At 39.8% G+C, this 15,880-nt stretch overlaps 1 protein-coding gene across 1 annotated transcript in view; it reads right to left on the bottom strand.

The window, feature by feature from the left end:
- SEL1L (SEL1L adaptor subunit of SYVN1 ubiquitin ligase) overlaps window positions 1–15,880 on the bottom strand; it is a 54,540-nt gene that overhangs the window by 33,031 nt on the left and 5,629 nt on the right. Inside the window, exon 3 of the mRNA XM_004426424.3 lies at window positions 14,842–15,073. Within this exon, the coding sequence (XP_004426481.1) occupies window positions 14,842–15,073 (232 nt within the window). The remainder of the gene's footprint in view (window positions 1–14,841; window positions 15,074–15,880) is intronic.

Raw genomic sequence — 15,880 nt, 5'->3', positions numbered from 1 at the left:
CATGAAGAAGCCAGACCAGGGAGGTGTGACAATCTTATTAAGGAGTTTGGACTTTATCCTGAGAACAATGGAAACTCACTCAAGAGTTTTAAGTAGGAGTGACATGCTCATACGTACATAAGAGGGTGGACAATGGAATGAAGGGAAGCAAGGCTGGATGCAAGGTGACCAGTTTAAAGGTTGTAACAGTAGTCTAATTGGGAGGTAATGGCAGCCTGAGGAGGACAATGGGATGAAGAAGTGGATGTACTCAAGTGACGCCACAGAAGTGGATACGGTACTACTTACTGACTGCCTAGATGTGCAGATGAGAGGACAGAGGAGTCAAGGAAGGCTCCCAGGTATTAGGCTTCAGGAAGTGAGTAGATGGTTGTCCTTACTAAGATAGAGAACACTAAAGGAGGAGTAGGTTACTGAGTAGGGATAAAATAGATCAGGAGAGAGACAAGTTAAGCTTTGATCTTGCTACATTCAAGATAGCTATAAAAGAACAAAACAAGTGAAGATGTCTCAGACATCTATTCAGTTGCAGCCAAAGAGCAAGTTCTCCAGTTATAGATGTATTTGAAGCCAAGAGTATGCATAAGAATGCTGAGAGGTATACAAGAAGACTAGAGGGCCAGGGCTGAGCCTAGAACCATACACCGTTAAATATGAATACACGTCAACTTCCACTCATTGCTTTTTACATGGAGAATTTAATTAGGCAGTAGAGCTTAGTGATTATAGAATATAGGTTCTGGAGTCAGAACATCTGATTCAAACCTTGCCACTTATTAGCCGTACACTTTGAGCAAATTATTTAACCTCTCTCCTAATCCATAAAATTATTTGGAGATAACATCCTTATCTACAAATAGGGGTAACAGTCCTTGCTGCACAGAGTTACTTACAAAGATGAACTGAAATAATACATGTCAAGGACTCACCATGGTGCCTGCCACTTAAGGTAATGAGAGTTTAAGAGATGGCAACTGCTATTGTTATTACTGGCACTCCTGCTCCGAAAGGCTGGAAAATACACTTGCCTTCTTCCCAGTGTAAAGAAGGATATATCCTGGGACATTAATTTTAAAACTATTTTAAGTAAGTCATGAAAGACAAAATGAATTTCAAATGGTTTACCACCAGGTAAATGTCATTCATCATCCTGGTAATCACTGACCAGAGGCATATAACTTCTTCACCTTTGATCTGCCCACATTTCTAAGAAATGATTTTTAAAGCAATGTATAAACAAAGTACCCTTTAGCAACAATCTCAGAGGGGTCATTTTGACTATAGAATTTGAAAAAGACACTCTTGTGCACTGCTACTAGATTCAAATTTGCTTTAGAAAGACAGTCTGTAAAACTGTTGTTTGTAAACTTGAATTTCAAATTAAATAATATACATTGGTTTAAAAGAATATTTGATTTTCTCTATGATAATAGAAATTTTTATTTTAAAAACAAAGAGCTTGTCACAAGAATTCTAGTTTGCCAAATCTAAATACTTTCTAAGTGGTTCAAATATATGAAAGAATTCTCTTTCATGTGATGGAACTATACAGCAGTAAAGAAACTAGAGGGAACCCAAAGGTTTTTGGCAACAAAAGGTTTTAACCTATCGCTGATTCAGCACTAACTTAGGAAGAACTCCCAGGGTGCATCTGCTTCATCAATTTAGTTAAACTGAATCTTGGTCAAAATAATATTTTTATCAGTAAGTTACTAGAAAGAAAATTATTCTCTCTCAGCTATCTTCTCCAAGAAAAAGCACAATAGGGAAACTGCTTTTACCTGTTAAACTTGTTTTAAACTCTTCCAAAAGTTACTGACTGGGACTTGCTAGTTTCAGGTCAATTATCTCAAGTAGATAGTATTCCTCACAATAGCGTTAATTTCAGTTAATTTTCTTTCCATGGAGAAATTCTGCAAGAATTTCAAAGCTATCATTTTAAAAACTGCCACAAAAATAGTACCAGTTTAAAAAACAATGGTAATCAGTGCTCTGGCATAATGAAGCTAACTGATTACACAATTTAAGTTAACAACAGCCAGTAATCAAATCTGACACTTAAAATGAAAGGGGAAAGATGTGTTATTAAGCCAATTCCGCACCTTCATGTAGAAATTCACATTTTCTAGATAAGGAATCATATTTTGACTCTACAATAATGACACAGTATCACAATCTATTTAGACCTTGAGAGTATGGTATATGAGAATTTATAATAATGAACCGCTTTATATTTAAACTAGTAGAAATTTGCTCCTGCAAAGTTAATTAAAATCATTCAAGAAAGCTAGAAAAGGAAAAACAAAAACAAAAACAAAATAAACTAATCAAAACCCGAAATGATTCAGTGCTGGTTAGAGTATGAGTAAATGGGAACTTGCATACTGTTGGCAGAAGCATAAATTAGTAAAACCTCTTAAAGAAAGACATATATTAATATCTATTAGAATTTTAAAAGTCCATAGCATTAAAGATTTTATTTATTTTTATTTTTTCCCCCCAAAGCCCCAGTGGATAGTTGTATGTCGTAGCTGCACATCCTTCTAGTTGCTGTATGCGGGACTCGGCCTCAGGATGAACGGAGAAGTGGTGCCTCGACGCGCACCCGGGATCCGAACCCGGGCCACCAGCATCGCAGCGCGCGCACTTAACCACCAAGCCACAGGGCCGGCCCAGTCCATAGCATTAGAGTCTGTTTTTCACTTACTTCTAGGACATCTACTTATAGAAATGCTCCCACGAGGATACAGAGATATGTGCAAGAGAGCATTTGTGCATTATTATAATTTTAAAAACATAAAACCAAAAAAGAACTCAAAGATGTATCAATAGGAGATTGGTTGAATCAACTACAGTGCAGCCTTTACATGGAAACCTGTACATCAACCGAGACAGAGCTGAAAGTCACTAGAGCTGTGTAGACAGAGCAGAGGATCAAACGCTGAGTCCCGGGGCAACCTGATGTTTCAAGATCAGGCAGATTCTGAGAAACCAGCAGCCAAGGGAAGAATTATCTTCAGAGAAAGGAGAAATACATGAAGGGTCGGTAAGATGAGGACCAAGAACTGACCGGATATTCAGCAGTCAGAACGTGACTGGAGAAGAATGGATTTAGTGGTCTGCAGGGGACCAGAGCGTTGCTGGAGTCGGATTAGAGAATGGGAAGAGAGAAGTAAAATTAGTGAATATAGACAACTCTTTTAAAGAATATTGTTATAAAGGGGAGTAGAGAAGTGGGGTGGTTGCTAGAAGGGAATCTGGTTTTTAAAATATAAGATATTATGGCACGTTTGAATGTTGATGGAAAGAATCCAAGAGAGAGAGAACAATGTAAATATGGCTAGAACATTGCTATACATACTGAATTAAATGTCCTAGGAATACAAACACTCACATCTTTTCCTTATTTTTAATCATAAAATCAAAACAAAACAAATCCAAAAACGTCAACTTTCTTTTTTTTTTTTTTTTTTAAAGATTTTATTTATTTATTTTTTCCCCCCAAAGCCCCAGTAGATAGTTGTATGTCATAGCTGCACATCCTTCTAGTTGCCGTATGTGGGACTCGGCCTCAGGATGGACGGAGAAGTGGTGCCTCGGTGCGCGCCCGGGATCCGAACCCGGGCCACCAGCATCGGAGCGCGCGCACTTAACCACCAAGCCACGGGGCCGGCCCTAAAAACGTCAACTTTCTGATCCATACAGACAAAGGCAAGGGATTTAGCTTTGCAAATTTCTCATTTTAAGAGCTTTAACATTGCCATCAAAGACTGATATTGTATCAGTAAGTTTAGATGGGTGTTCTGTTAATAAGAATACTATTTAATCTGGGGCTGGCCCTGTGGTGTAGTGGTTAAGTTTGGCGCACTCCGCTTTGGTGGCCTGGGTTCACAGGTTTGGATCCTGGGCGCAGATCTACACCACTTCTGAGTCATGCTGTGGCGGTGACCCACACATAAAATAGAGGAAGACTGGCACAGATGTTAGCTCAGGGTGAATCTTCCTCAAGCAAAAAAAGGAAGATTGGCAACAGATGTTAGCACAGGGCCAATCTTCGTCACCAAAAAAAAAAAAAAGAAGAAGAAGAATACTATTTAATCATGCTGCTTATTTGAAGCAATCTTATACTTCCAAAAACACAGAAGTAGCATTTTAGTCAAATATATTTGTAGTCAAAAATAGTTGAACTACCATTATTTAATGTTAAAAAGCTATCAACCTCAAGACAACTGTCATATAGTATTAATCAATTTTAGTAAACACCAAGATAAAAACTCAACCAATTAACCATAATCAAAAATCCCAAAGTACAGTCATACACCACATAACAACATTTCGGTCAATGACAGACTGCATATACGATGGTGGTCCCATAAGATTAGTACCATATAGCTTAGGTATGTAAGTAGGCTATACCATCTAGCTTTGTGTAAGTACACTCTATGATGTTCACACAACAATGAAATCGCCTAATGACACATTTCTCAGCAAGTGTCCCTATTGTTAAGTGACACATAACTGTACTAAGAACAAAGCACAAGTACAGATGATTTAAAGTAAACCATACTTGAGATAAAGCAAATGGTATAGGCCAAATAAAGAGGCATTTACTGTTGTCTAAGAAAATGGTATCGTAATCTCTTAGGGAAAATACCAGCGTTATTTAACTTGCTACAAGCAGACTGCTTTCACCTATGGTTGAGAACTGCTAACTACAGTTGAGAAATAACATATGTTAATGAAAGAAGGAAGGAAGGAAAGACTGACAGGCAGAGTACACTAAGGAAGGCATTGCTTTAAGGATTAAAATGTATTTTTCAGAAGAAAAATGAAATGTAGTCATATGGAGAATCAACAAAACATTCAGATGAGAGTTCACACAAGCTCAGTTCTCTCTGTGAGAAATAACTAATCATTTTAAAGTAGAAATAGAAGCAGGCACTGGCCCATGTGCCCAGAAGAAAGTAACAAGCTTCATGACACTTGGGTGACAGGCACTGTCAGACACCATACAGAGTGAAACTTGCTCAGGAAAACTATTTAAGAACAATGAGTTTCTCTAAACAATGGCTTTAAAGATAGTTCTTAGAGTTTCAAAAGCCCCGGTGGGGTGCTTTCCCACAAGGATGGTCTTCTAAAGGAATTTCCTGCACAAATAATTTCTTGTACAACCGAACAAAACAAAAGAAACAACAATAACAACAACAAAAAATCTTTTCATTAAAGTTAGGACCTGTTGTAGGCTATGGCCTATGCTTCCTTACCCATCTATCTTCTGTTTAATCTGGTTACTAAACTATGGCTTGTTTATTCCCTGCCACTCCCATGCAAGTGACAGTGAAGGAGAAATGCCATCCTATTACTTAACCAACTTGCTTACTTCAGAACCCAATTTTAAGCATGATTTAGTTAAGTTTACACTCAGCTCCTTTTGTGCCGTTCGAAATACAGCAAGATGCTGGTTATTTAATTTTTCTTCTTTTTATTTTTTAAGACTATAATGTGTTTACTGCAGAAAAGACAATCCAAGCAACAGGAGAGAACACAAAATTAAAGAAAAATCAGAGTCATCTTTAGCTACCATTGCATTTCTCCAAAGGTAATGACTTAGTAGAGAAGATGTTCATTTTTCTTTTCACTTGCAAACACAAGGGGGGAGAAAAAAGGCTTTTCTTTCACATAAGGCACTTGTGATGATTATGTGCATCAAATGGCTGGGCCACGGTGCCCAGATATTTGATCAAATATTATTCTAGATGTTTCTGTGAAGGTGTTTTTTGGATAAGATTAACATTTAAATCAATGCACTCTGAGCAGATTACCCTCCATAATGTGGGTGGGCCTCATTCAATCAGTCGAAGGTATAACAGAACAAAGACTGACCTCCCCTGAGCAAGAATTATTCTGTTGGCAGATGGCCTTTGGTTCTATTTCTCTGGAGAACCCTGACCAAAACAGAATCATATTAAGTGAATTATTTACAACGTGACATTTTCACCTAATACTGACACTCTTCCAGGTGGCAGAGAGTGCAGATTGGCTAACTATTAATCCGTAAGCCCTTCCTCACCTTCTATAGAGCTAGGGACGGTCAAGTGATAGTTTTGGCAGTTCTACTAGTGACTTCTTGGAGAGGTTTCTGTTCTTCTGATGCACGCACCACTTCTTCCTGAGGACCCAGGACCTGGAGGTACAGCCACCACCACATGGCACCACAAGGATGAAGCCCATTTGCTAAGGAGACTGAAGAGAAGAGAAAGAAGGAACCAGAGTCCCCAATGGCACAAATCCTGAACTGCCTATCTGTGGAGTTCTGGTTACGTGAGCCAAACAAACTTCCGCTTCTGCCACTGTTTAACGGATTTTCTGTTATTCGCAACAAAACATGTTCCTTTTAAAATAACTAAGAGTATTCTGTAATAGGGAACACCACAGAGTAATCATTCCCTTCCTGATGACCATTTACTCATTTTCAACAAATGTTTGAGATGATGTGCAGAAAAGAGTTAACACAACAGGTATGAAAGTTTGGCCCTTTGCTGCATCCGGGAACTCAGATTTTGGGAGGATTCCCATCACCCTAACCGACAGAAGTGACTCACTGTGCCTAAACAGTTTGTACAATGTGGTTTATGCTCAACAACTGTTTTCCTTCTGGGAGTCTGCAATTTTGGCACATGGTAGGCAGAGAGTGATTACATGACTAGTCTCCATTAAAAACTCCAGGCACTGGGTCTCTAACGAGCTTCCCTGGAAGACAACATTTCACACGTGTTGTCACATGTCCTGGGGGAATGAAGTGACTACCATATGACTCCTTTGGGAGAGGACCCTAGGAAACTTGCACCTTATTTCCTTTGGACTTCACCTCATGCTGCTTTTGCTGTGCATCCTTTCACTATAATAAATCATAGCTGTGAGTACAGCTGAGTCCTCCCAGCAAACCATCGAACCTGGGGATGGTCTTGGGGACCCCCAACATAAGTTGGCATCAGAAGTGGGATTTGCTAGAACGCCCCTGACTCACTGAAATACGGTGAAAGCACTGTTTGGGAAAGGAAGGATAAGGCACAGGGTAGGATGACTCTTTGTCAACCCAGGTGGTTACGAGGTCATCCATGGTATGCAGTAGCAGCTGAGCTGCTGCTACCTGTTGTGACAGGTAAAAGCTACCTGTGGAATCTGAAAATGATAGATCTAACTCCAGGAGACTGGGCTCGCTGGATCCCCAGCCGCTTCTGGCCATGCTGGTGAAAGTAATGTCTTTGGGTTTTATTCTCTCTTCCAGATGTTCTCTCCCCAAATTCCCAAAGGTGAATGGGCCAAAAATGTTAAAAGTTTGCATTGCTCTCTCCTCTGAGTGGGGCTGGGGGAGTTAAATCAGGTCCCAGGGCTGGAGCAAAATTTTAGATAAACCAGAAAAATAAGGGAGGGAGGTAACACTCCAGCAATTTTTTCAGGCTAGCTGCTGCTGCAGTAGCCTCTCCCTCTCCCCTTCCCTCCCGGGCATTCCAGCCCAGATCTTCCCTGGCAGCTATAAAGTTAACATTGCAAATGCTGAATTTACTGCTAGGAGTTAAAGTAAATTTGTAATGAGAAAAAAAAAAAGGAAATTTTTTTAGTCGCCTTGTATTTTGTTTCTATCACATCTGGATGTATGGTAAAAATTGATATAAAATGTTAAATACTGGTAATCCCATACGTGCCAGAGGAATCATCCTGATCTGGAGAAGCTGCAAAAAAGAAATGTGTTAGTGGGACACAACTTCCTTGCTTTTTGCTGCCAGTGGGCGGGTTGGAATTTAAACTCTTTGAGTACTGGAAACAGAACAAGTCTCTGTTAACTGATGGGTTTTGTTATGGAAGATATGGAGTTTTGCTTATTGGAGCCTCTGGAAAAAGCGAGACAATAGGAAATAAAGGTGATCTACAGATGGAAATATACTTTTGGAGTTCTAAAAAGCAGGTTTTAGTTGGCTAATGAGTGCTTGTGAAAGCGAAGGTCTGACCCTTAGAGACTCGTGCATATTAGCGAGTGGTCAACTTGGACCTGAAGGCTGACATGACAAAAACGGCCAAGGAAAGCCTTGCCTGCCACTTAGACTTTCTGGCCCTGCAGCATCTTGCCTTTGCTGCAGAAGAAAAGCTGCTGGCTTTGTAAAAATCCTGAATTCACAGATCCTAATTGCCTGGACTTAACTCTAAGCTAAAACCTGATACTGTCTGGTACAGGCTCCCAGCCTCAGTGTGAGCTGTGCTGAGCCGAGAGCAGGCACAGGCTCGATAAACAGAACTCAGACTCTGTGACCTCTGCACAGTAGGCCACCTCTCTGTGGGGCCCTGCACTGGGAGGAAATCATGAATGTTTGGCTGGACTGTCCGGGTCACATACAAATGCCCACGAGAAAGGGCTTGCTCTTTGATAGGACCAGTGAAATCCAGCTGCTGACTGGCTTTATATTTCTGATACAGAGACTGACTATATTCTTCACTTGTGACTATTGCCCAAAGCTGCAATTTGCGAGACGGTACATCACAGGGACTGTGACCCTCTGTTCTCTCCTGACAGGTGGAGCCGACTCCCAACCCCCTCTGGAGCATGTCAAACTTGGGTTGACTCCTCCCATAAAGCTTTCCTGATTAGCTGCAACTTGCAACAATGGACTGATTACCTACCTGACTGCTTCCCTCACCTCTCTCCTGCCACACACACCTCAGTGCAATCTGCGTATTCAATGGAGCTGCCCTGAGAAAGATGTTGATCTTTTCTAGGATACTCAGTGGATAAGTAAGTGATCAGGGTGAAAGGAGTGGGAGGTTATGTAAACCTATTTTGAAATTTTTTGAAAAGTCAGGATTTTGTTTTGACGAATTCCTGACTGTCACCTTTCTGGTTCAGTTGTATAAAAATGTTTTTCTGTGAAGATCTTTTTCTCCTCTTGCACACAACCCCACACGATCAAAGGTCTGGATGAGAGTAGGGGATGATTGAAAAAAATTTAAAATAATGACTGTGGAATGGAAACACTGGTTTTATAACAACTAAGGAAAATAAACCAAACCCCTTCCCCTTGGAGAGGCAAGAGGGAGGGGAGATGGCATTATGATCCTTGTTTTTTGAAACTATTTCGGAAGCTTCTCCCTCTTCCTACAGGAAAGCTCTCCGTGCACCTCTCCAAGCTGTTGAGAGTGCTCTGATTTCAGACCGCTGAGCCTATGAGCATACCTGACAGGGCTGACTACAAGGCAGCAGGAGGTGGCCCAGCCCCCGCACTTTCCTCAAGATAGTGTCCACACTTACAAGGTGGATGAACTGCTATCACGGACAACAAAACTGTTCGGAACTGACTGGCAGTCTCTCTGGAACCAAGGACTGCACTAAATTATTTGGACTGGACTGGGAACCCTAGGACGAGACGCCCATGGCAGGAGGCCACAACGTACTGCCTGACTAATATATGTCCTGCTTAGGGTGCCCTAACAATTGTAAACTCTTTGTTTCCAGGGTTACCACATGTGCCCTTTGGGATTGTACTTCTGTATGTGTACCTTGATTAACACAACACGGCCTCAGCCCTGGAAGGCTTTCAAGTCAGCTTCAGCTTACTGGCCAGAGTTGTGCTGGGCTTGAATTGATACTTCGGGCCAGGTAAAAAAAGGTTAATGCAGAAACTTAAGGAGGAAGCCACCTGGCTTTCTAAAGTAGACCTTTATGATTAATGGGATTTGTTAACTGGCTAAGTCCAGGACTTGTGAAGGGCATAAACGAAATCAATACTGCAGTTTGGTCTCACTCTGCTGTCTGGGTCTTACTGACAATAACTTTGCTGTAAAGACAAGTCTGCCAATGACCAAGGGGGTAGACTATGCAGAGAAGACCTGGCATAGGTCTTCTCATAGGTTAACATAGCAGACCTAAACTTCTGTCCTTGAAAATGCCGGCTTACAAGGTTGGCCCTTGGCTAGTGGCTGGGAACTTAAGATTTTGGAAGGGTTCCCACTACCCTAACTGTTATAAGTGACTCATCCCAACTGTACAAACAATATGGTTTATGCTGAACACCTGCTCTCCTTCTGGGAGTCTGCAATCTTGGTATGTGCTAGGCACAGAGTGCCTACATGATGAACCCCCTACGAAAACTCCAGGGACCAGGTCTTTAACGTGGTTTCCTGACAGACAACATTTCCCACGTGTTGTCACAACTTTGCTGAGGAAATTAAACACGTACTGTGTGTCTCTCCCGGGAGAGGACCCTTGGAAGCTTGCATCTGGTTTCCCCCAGACTTCACCCCACGTACCTTTCTCTTCGCTGATTTTGCTTTGTATTCTTTTGCTGTAATAAGTCATAGCTGTAAATACAACTAATGTGTTGAGTCCTGTGAGTTTTCCTAGAGAATCATCAAGCCTGGGGTGTGGTCTTGGGGACTCCTGACATAGTTGGGAATAAGTGTGAAATCTTCAACAAACAGCAAGAAGGCAAGTGTGGCTGGAGTCATGGGAGTGAAGGGGAGTGGCAGATGATGAAGTCAGAGAGAGAGGAGGGGCCTTGTTTGGACTGTATTCTGAGTGTGACAGGAAGCTACTGGAGGTCTCAGAACAGGAAGGAGGATCAGTCTGTCTGCTGTTAGAGAACTGACATCAGGGGAAAGGACGAAAGCAAGGACACCGGATAGGAAGCTCTTATATACATGAGACTCTTCAAGTACACTTGGGTGGTTCTGGAACTGCCTCAGAAAGGAGAAACTTAAGTTCATCTTTAAGGATGAGTAGAAATGTGATAGATGAATTTGGGCAAGGGGATGAGGAAGGTATTCCAAGCAGTGGGGAGAACTTGTACCAAGGCCCAGAGGCATAAACTGCACGGTGTATTTGAAGAACAGTGATGGGTTCAGTGTCACCGAAAAAGGGTGCTTAGGGGAGAGCCACAGGAGATGAAGTCACAGAAGCTGGCAGGCACGTTGCACACAGGAGGCTTTGTGGATCACGCTAAGGAGTGTGCACGTCATCTCGCAGGCAAGTGGGGAGATAATGAAAGGTTGTAAATAGGAGAGTTATAGGATCAAATCTAGGGTTTAGGAAGATCAATATGGCAGAGACATGGATGAGAGGCTGACAAAGGAAGCAAGTCTAGAAGTAATTGTCATATAACCCAGTTCTAATGTAGTTGGCACTGCACATACACAAAGCCATGCATATGCAATTTATGTTATACAGAAGTACATAAGCCTTTTCATGTATTAATACTAAATTAAAAACAAGTCTAAATGAAAAGGAAAAAACAAAGTAACTAATAAAAAACTGAAACAAACCAAAACAAATGAATCTAAATGTTTATAAAGTTGTTGGTATAACCACACAGAATTATTCAAGTGATTTAAAAACACCATATTACAAATCCCTAGTAAAATATATACTAAGAACAAAAAGAACCATAAAGAAATCTTAAACTGCATTCAGTGGTCCTGTTGTTAGTAGTAAGGTTGCCATCGTTATTTTGAACCTATAAATATATATGTATTAGGATAAAGCAATATAACGTTAATGTGGTTAGGTACCAAGATTTCCATCATCGGGGAAAGGAGGCATTAATGTAAAAGGAAGCAGCAAAATCCCTGATAGATAGCAGCAGACCTGCAATCCATTCTCTCCTTTTACTGCCTAAGAAACAGAGAGACAGGGAGGTGACATGATCAAATCATCTTAGAAATATGCTAACAAGAGACCTTCTGGCAAACACACTAAAGGTATTTACCACCACGAGAGTCCTTATTTATGGAATGCTTTAGCAGGATGGACTTGGTCTGTCTAGGTGGCTCACTGTACACAAACTTGGGATGTATGTATTTAGGAGGCATGACTTCCTAGAAAATATCACGCAAGCTATGCAGTTATCAGAGAACAAACTGGAGATGTTTCAAACCGAAATAGCTCCCTTTTGTGGAAGTGACACTCCATATGTATCACTTAGAGGCCTCAGGTGTTAAAATCTAAGTCAAAGCGCATCTTAATAGAGGCAAGACAGGACCTGGGAGCAGCTCTGGCAGTCAAGGACTTCTCCACACTTTGCCTGTGTCTTGTGATAACTATATCTTTGAAAATATTAGACAGTCTTGATACTCTGATTCTTGTGAGTCCAATTTGTCAACTCGACCCTTTGTGCTATCTCACCTGTAATATTTAATTTGAAGTGGAAGAATCAGTATGAATAGTACATTTCCTAACCTTATTCATCAAAAAGGCCTATTAGTGATGACAACTCAGTTGCAATGCATAGCCCTCGTGACTAGATTGTAGTATTTAAAGACAATTTCCCACTAAAAGGAATCTGCGTTCCTTAGAGAAATGGGTGAGATTCACTTCTGGGTCAGGAAATGTACAAGATAAATTTGGGACATCTTGTCCTGCCTGAAAATTTCAGTCACCTACGATTAGTTAAAAGGACAAAGGAATGAACTTAAAAAGACTCTCAATGGCCAAAAATGGGAGAACATGAGCAATAAAAAAGAATGATTGCAATAAAGCATAAATATATAAAACCCATGGATTTGCAATGATGCTCAAAAGCAAAGCAAAACAAACAGAAACAAACAAAAACATGCTCACTGGTCTCCTCTGGAAGTTGCTAGGGCACCAAATCATTATCTGAAAACGTTTCAAGGGACAGAAGCAAGCATTTATCCTGCTTTCCCTGTATGGACTAAATTTCAGGGTAACAAAATAGTTGATGAGGGAAAGTTCCTCTTTATAAAAGAATCCCAGGTAACAAATGCAGAAGGAATGATAAATTAGGAAGTCATCACTTTGCCACTCCTAATGAAATAATAGATGCAAACAACATACAAAATGGTTGCCCAAACCTCTAGGTAAAAAGTGAGTGAGAAACTTTCGAATAGCTCCATCAAGCTAATACCACCCAACCTCACTGATCAATCTATCACTAGCAGTGGGACAATCAGATACTCTGTGCCTCCCAATGCAATGCAATAGGAAGGATACAACACCATCTATGAAATATTCTCAATAAAAAATAGAATTAAATCTACCCAAGCCTCTAGAGCTAACTTTCAGTTTATAGACTAGACAGCCGACAGTGGAACAAGTTAAATGACATTACAAGGATACGACCAGCTAGATCCAGAATGTGGGAAATTGTATAGCACAAAGGATATTATTTCTTTAACCAATAAAATGGTTAAAAACAAGAGAGGGAGAATTGTTACAGATTAAGAGAAACCTAAGATCTTAGCATGGATAGTAATTCAAACAAACCAATTCTAAAAAGACATTTGAAACAACTGGGAAACTGAAGAGTCTGGGTATTGGGTGCTAAAGGAATAACAGCTAATTTTGTGGGTGTTATAATACTATTGTGGTTTTGTTGAAAAAAATTCCTACTTTTAGAGATACGCAAGTAAAATAACATGTGGAATCTGCTTTAAAATACTCTAAAAAAAAAGAGTTAATGTGTGTGAGGTGGTAAAGATAAAACAAGAACAAGAGTGTTGATGGCTGCTGAAGCTGGGTGACGGTGGGTAGGGGGGATCATTACACTCTCTACTTTTGTGCACGTTTGGAAATCTCCCTAATAAAAAATAAAAAGGAATGAAATAAACTATAATATTTGGCAAAAATTTAAAAATGGAAATACACACTTGGCTGAGGTACAGGAAAAGGAGTAGTTTCAAAGGAGTAAACAGAATTACTTTTCTGAAGAACAATTTAGCAATATGTATCAAATTCTTTAAAAATTTTATATTCAATACAGCAAATTTACTTTTAAGAACTAATTCTCAGGCAATTTTCATAAATGTGCAAAAAGATACATCTAAAACAATTTCCCAGAAAGAAAACATTGTAAACAACCTATTTCTCAGTTATGGTATATTTACATGTAAAATTTTTTACAGCCATTAACCATCAAATTGTAAAAGAATACTAAATGATATGAGAAAATGTTCAAGATAAACCATTAAGTGCAAAATGCAGGCTGTAAAATAGTATATACATTTTGACCCAACTTAGTCTTCTTAAAACCATAGGTTTCCTGAGTCGTCTTCATGATAGTTGTTATTTCTAGCTGATGGGATTAAGCTAATTTTAATTTTTTAAAATGGTTTTTCTATTCACGAGTATGGAATATTTGTAATAAAAAATTATATTTTTAAAAGGTAAAAAATCTGGATCAATTCCTGAGAGTGGCTAATAATGGAATAATAAGTGGGTATGGCAGTGACCTTTGAACTAAATGACAGAACGGTGGTGGGACAGGACAGGGTGGACACACTAATAATTAATTTCTAAAAGGATTGGAATTTAGCACACTCTATTGCGAGAAAGATCAAGTTTTAAATTTAAAAATAGAGGTGTCAAGGTGAAAGTTAGAAGAGGATTAAAGTTTACATAAGCTTCAACTGGAGAGGGATAAACACCTAAATAAAATTACGTAGGATGACTGAAAAGGTTATTGTAGTAAAAATCCTAACATGATTCTGAAAATAACCAAAGCAGCATGTTGGACAATCCTTCGCATCTGAGCTTCTATTTTGTGTACCACTCTGACAGATTATTGCATACTGGAGTCCAAAGAGAAATGTTAGGATATTAATATGATACAAACGCAGTTTTGATTACTGAATTCAGCTTATGTAACTTGGAGCAAATCTGTTAAGGGAACAACTTGGATATATTAAAATCTAGAAAATCCTATAAAACTACACTTTACATGTTATATGTGGTTAATAATCAGTAAAATTAGACTTTTCTCAACTTTCCACACTAGCTTAAAATTTCAGTTGTCTCCTTCTTATATCAGGTAAAAGCAAAGAAAATGTCTAGACTACCTGGTTTCTGTACTTTTGTTGGTTCTTCATAGTCCTTGTTTTCTGGATTTGGAGATTCTAGAAAGCTGATTTCTTCTGTGACAACTTCCCTTTCTTGGCTCCTGAGGCTGTCTTCCTCCTCCTGAATAGGTGATTCCAATTCTGATTCTTCTGAATCAAGAAATATCTGACCAGCGACTACTCGGCCTGCTGAGCTGTGGTCCTTTACCGACTCATCTGATGGCAAAGAAGTCTGAGGATATAAAGTATTTTTAGTTTTCTATAGTACCAAGACTCCCTCTAATTTGACCATTACTTTTACCAATCCAGATGAATCTCCTTCAATTCCTTGAATGTGCCATACTCTCTCATCACTATAGACTTCAGGATGTGTTTGTCACGTGCCTTCATCACCTGCCTAACCCTGACTCTTTCTTTGAATTTCAACTTAGTTGTTACTTCCCCCAGGAAGCCCTCCTTAATTCTCAAAGTCTGGGATAGGGTCTTCCCCTACATGCTCTCAAGTAAGTGGTATGTTGGGAGCATGTAGGGGAACTTACTTCTCCTTATAATAGCCCTGTACTATAACTTCCTGTTTCTTATCTATATTCCCTCTAGAGATCAGGGATCATAACTGATTGGTCTCCTTAGATATGTAATAATCAGTCTTATTCATTCAATCAACCAATTTAAGTGCATTAACTCAATAGATTTTTTTAAATTGACAGAAGTGGAAACAGGGCCGGCTCTGTGGCTTAGCGGTTAAGTGCGCGCGCTCTGATGCTGGCGACCCGGGTTCGGATCCCGGGAGCGCCCCGAGGCACCACTTCTCCGTCCAACGCGAGGCCGAGTCCCACGTACAGCAACTAGAAGGATGTGAACCTATGACATACAACTATCTACTGGGGCTTTGGGGGGAAAAAACTGAATAAATAAAATCTTTAAAAAAAAAAGAAGTGGAAACAAACGGCAGAGGCTGTCTTCAAAGTTAAAAAAACTAAAAAAATAGGAATAAAATCAATCTCTCATTGGGCAGTTAAAAATGTTATTGCCTTAAGGC

Source organism: Ceratotherium simum, chromosome 24, assembly GCF_057802395.1.
Source record: "Ceratotherium simum simum isolate JZ-2026a chromosome 24, ASM5780239v1, whole genome shotgun sequence".
Taxonomy (NCBI): domain Eukaryota; kingdom Metazoa; phylum Chordata; class Mammalia; order Perissodactyla; family Rhinocerotidae; genus Ceratotherium; species Ceratotherium simum.
The sequence above is the reverse complement of the archived record's forward strand: the minus strand, read 5'-3'. Positions and strand labels throughout refer to the sequence as shown.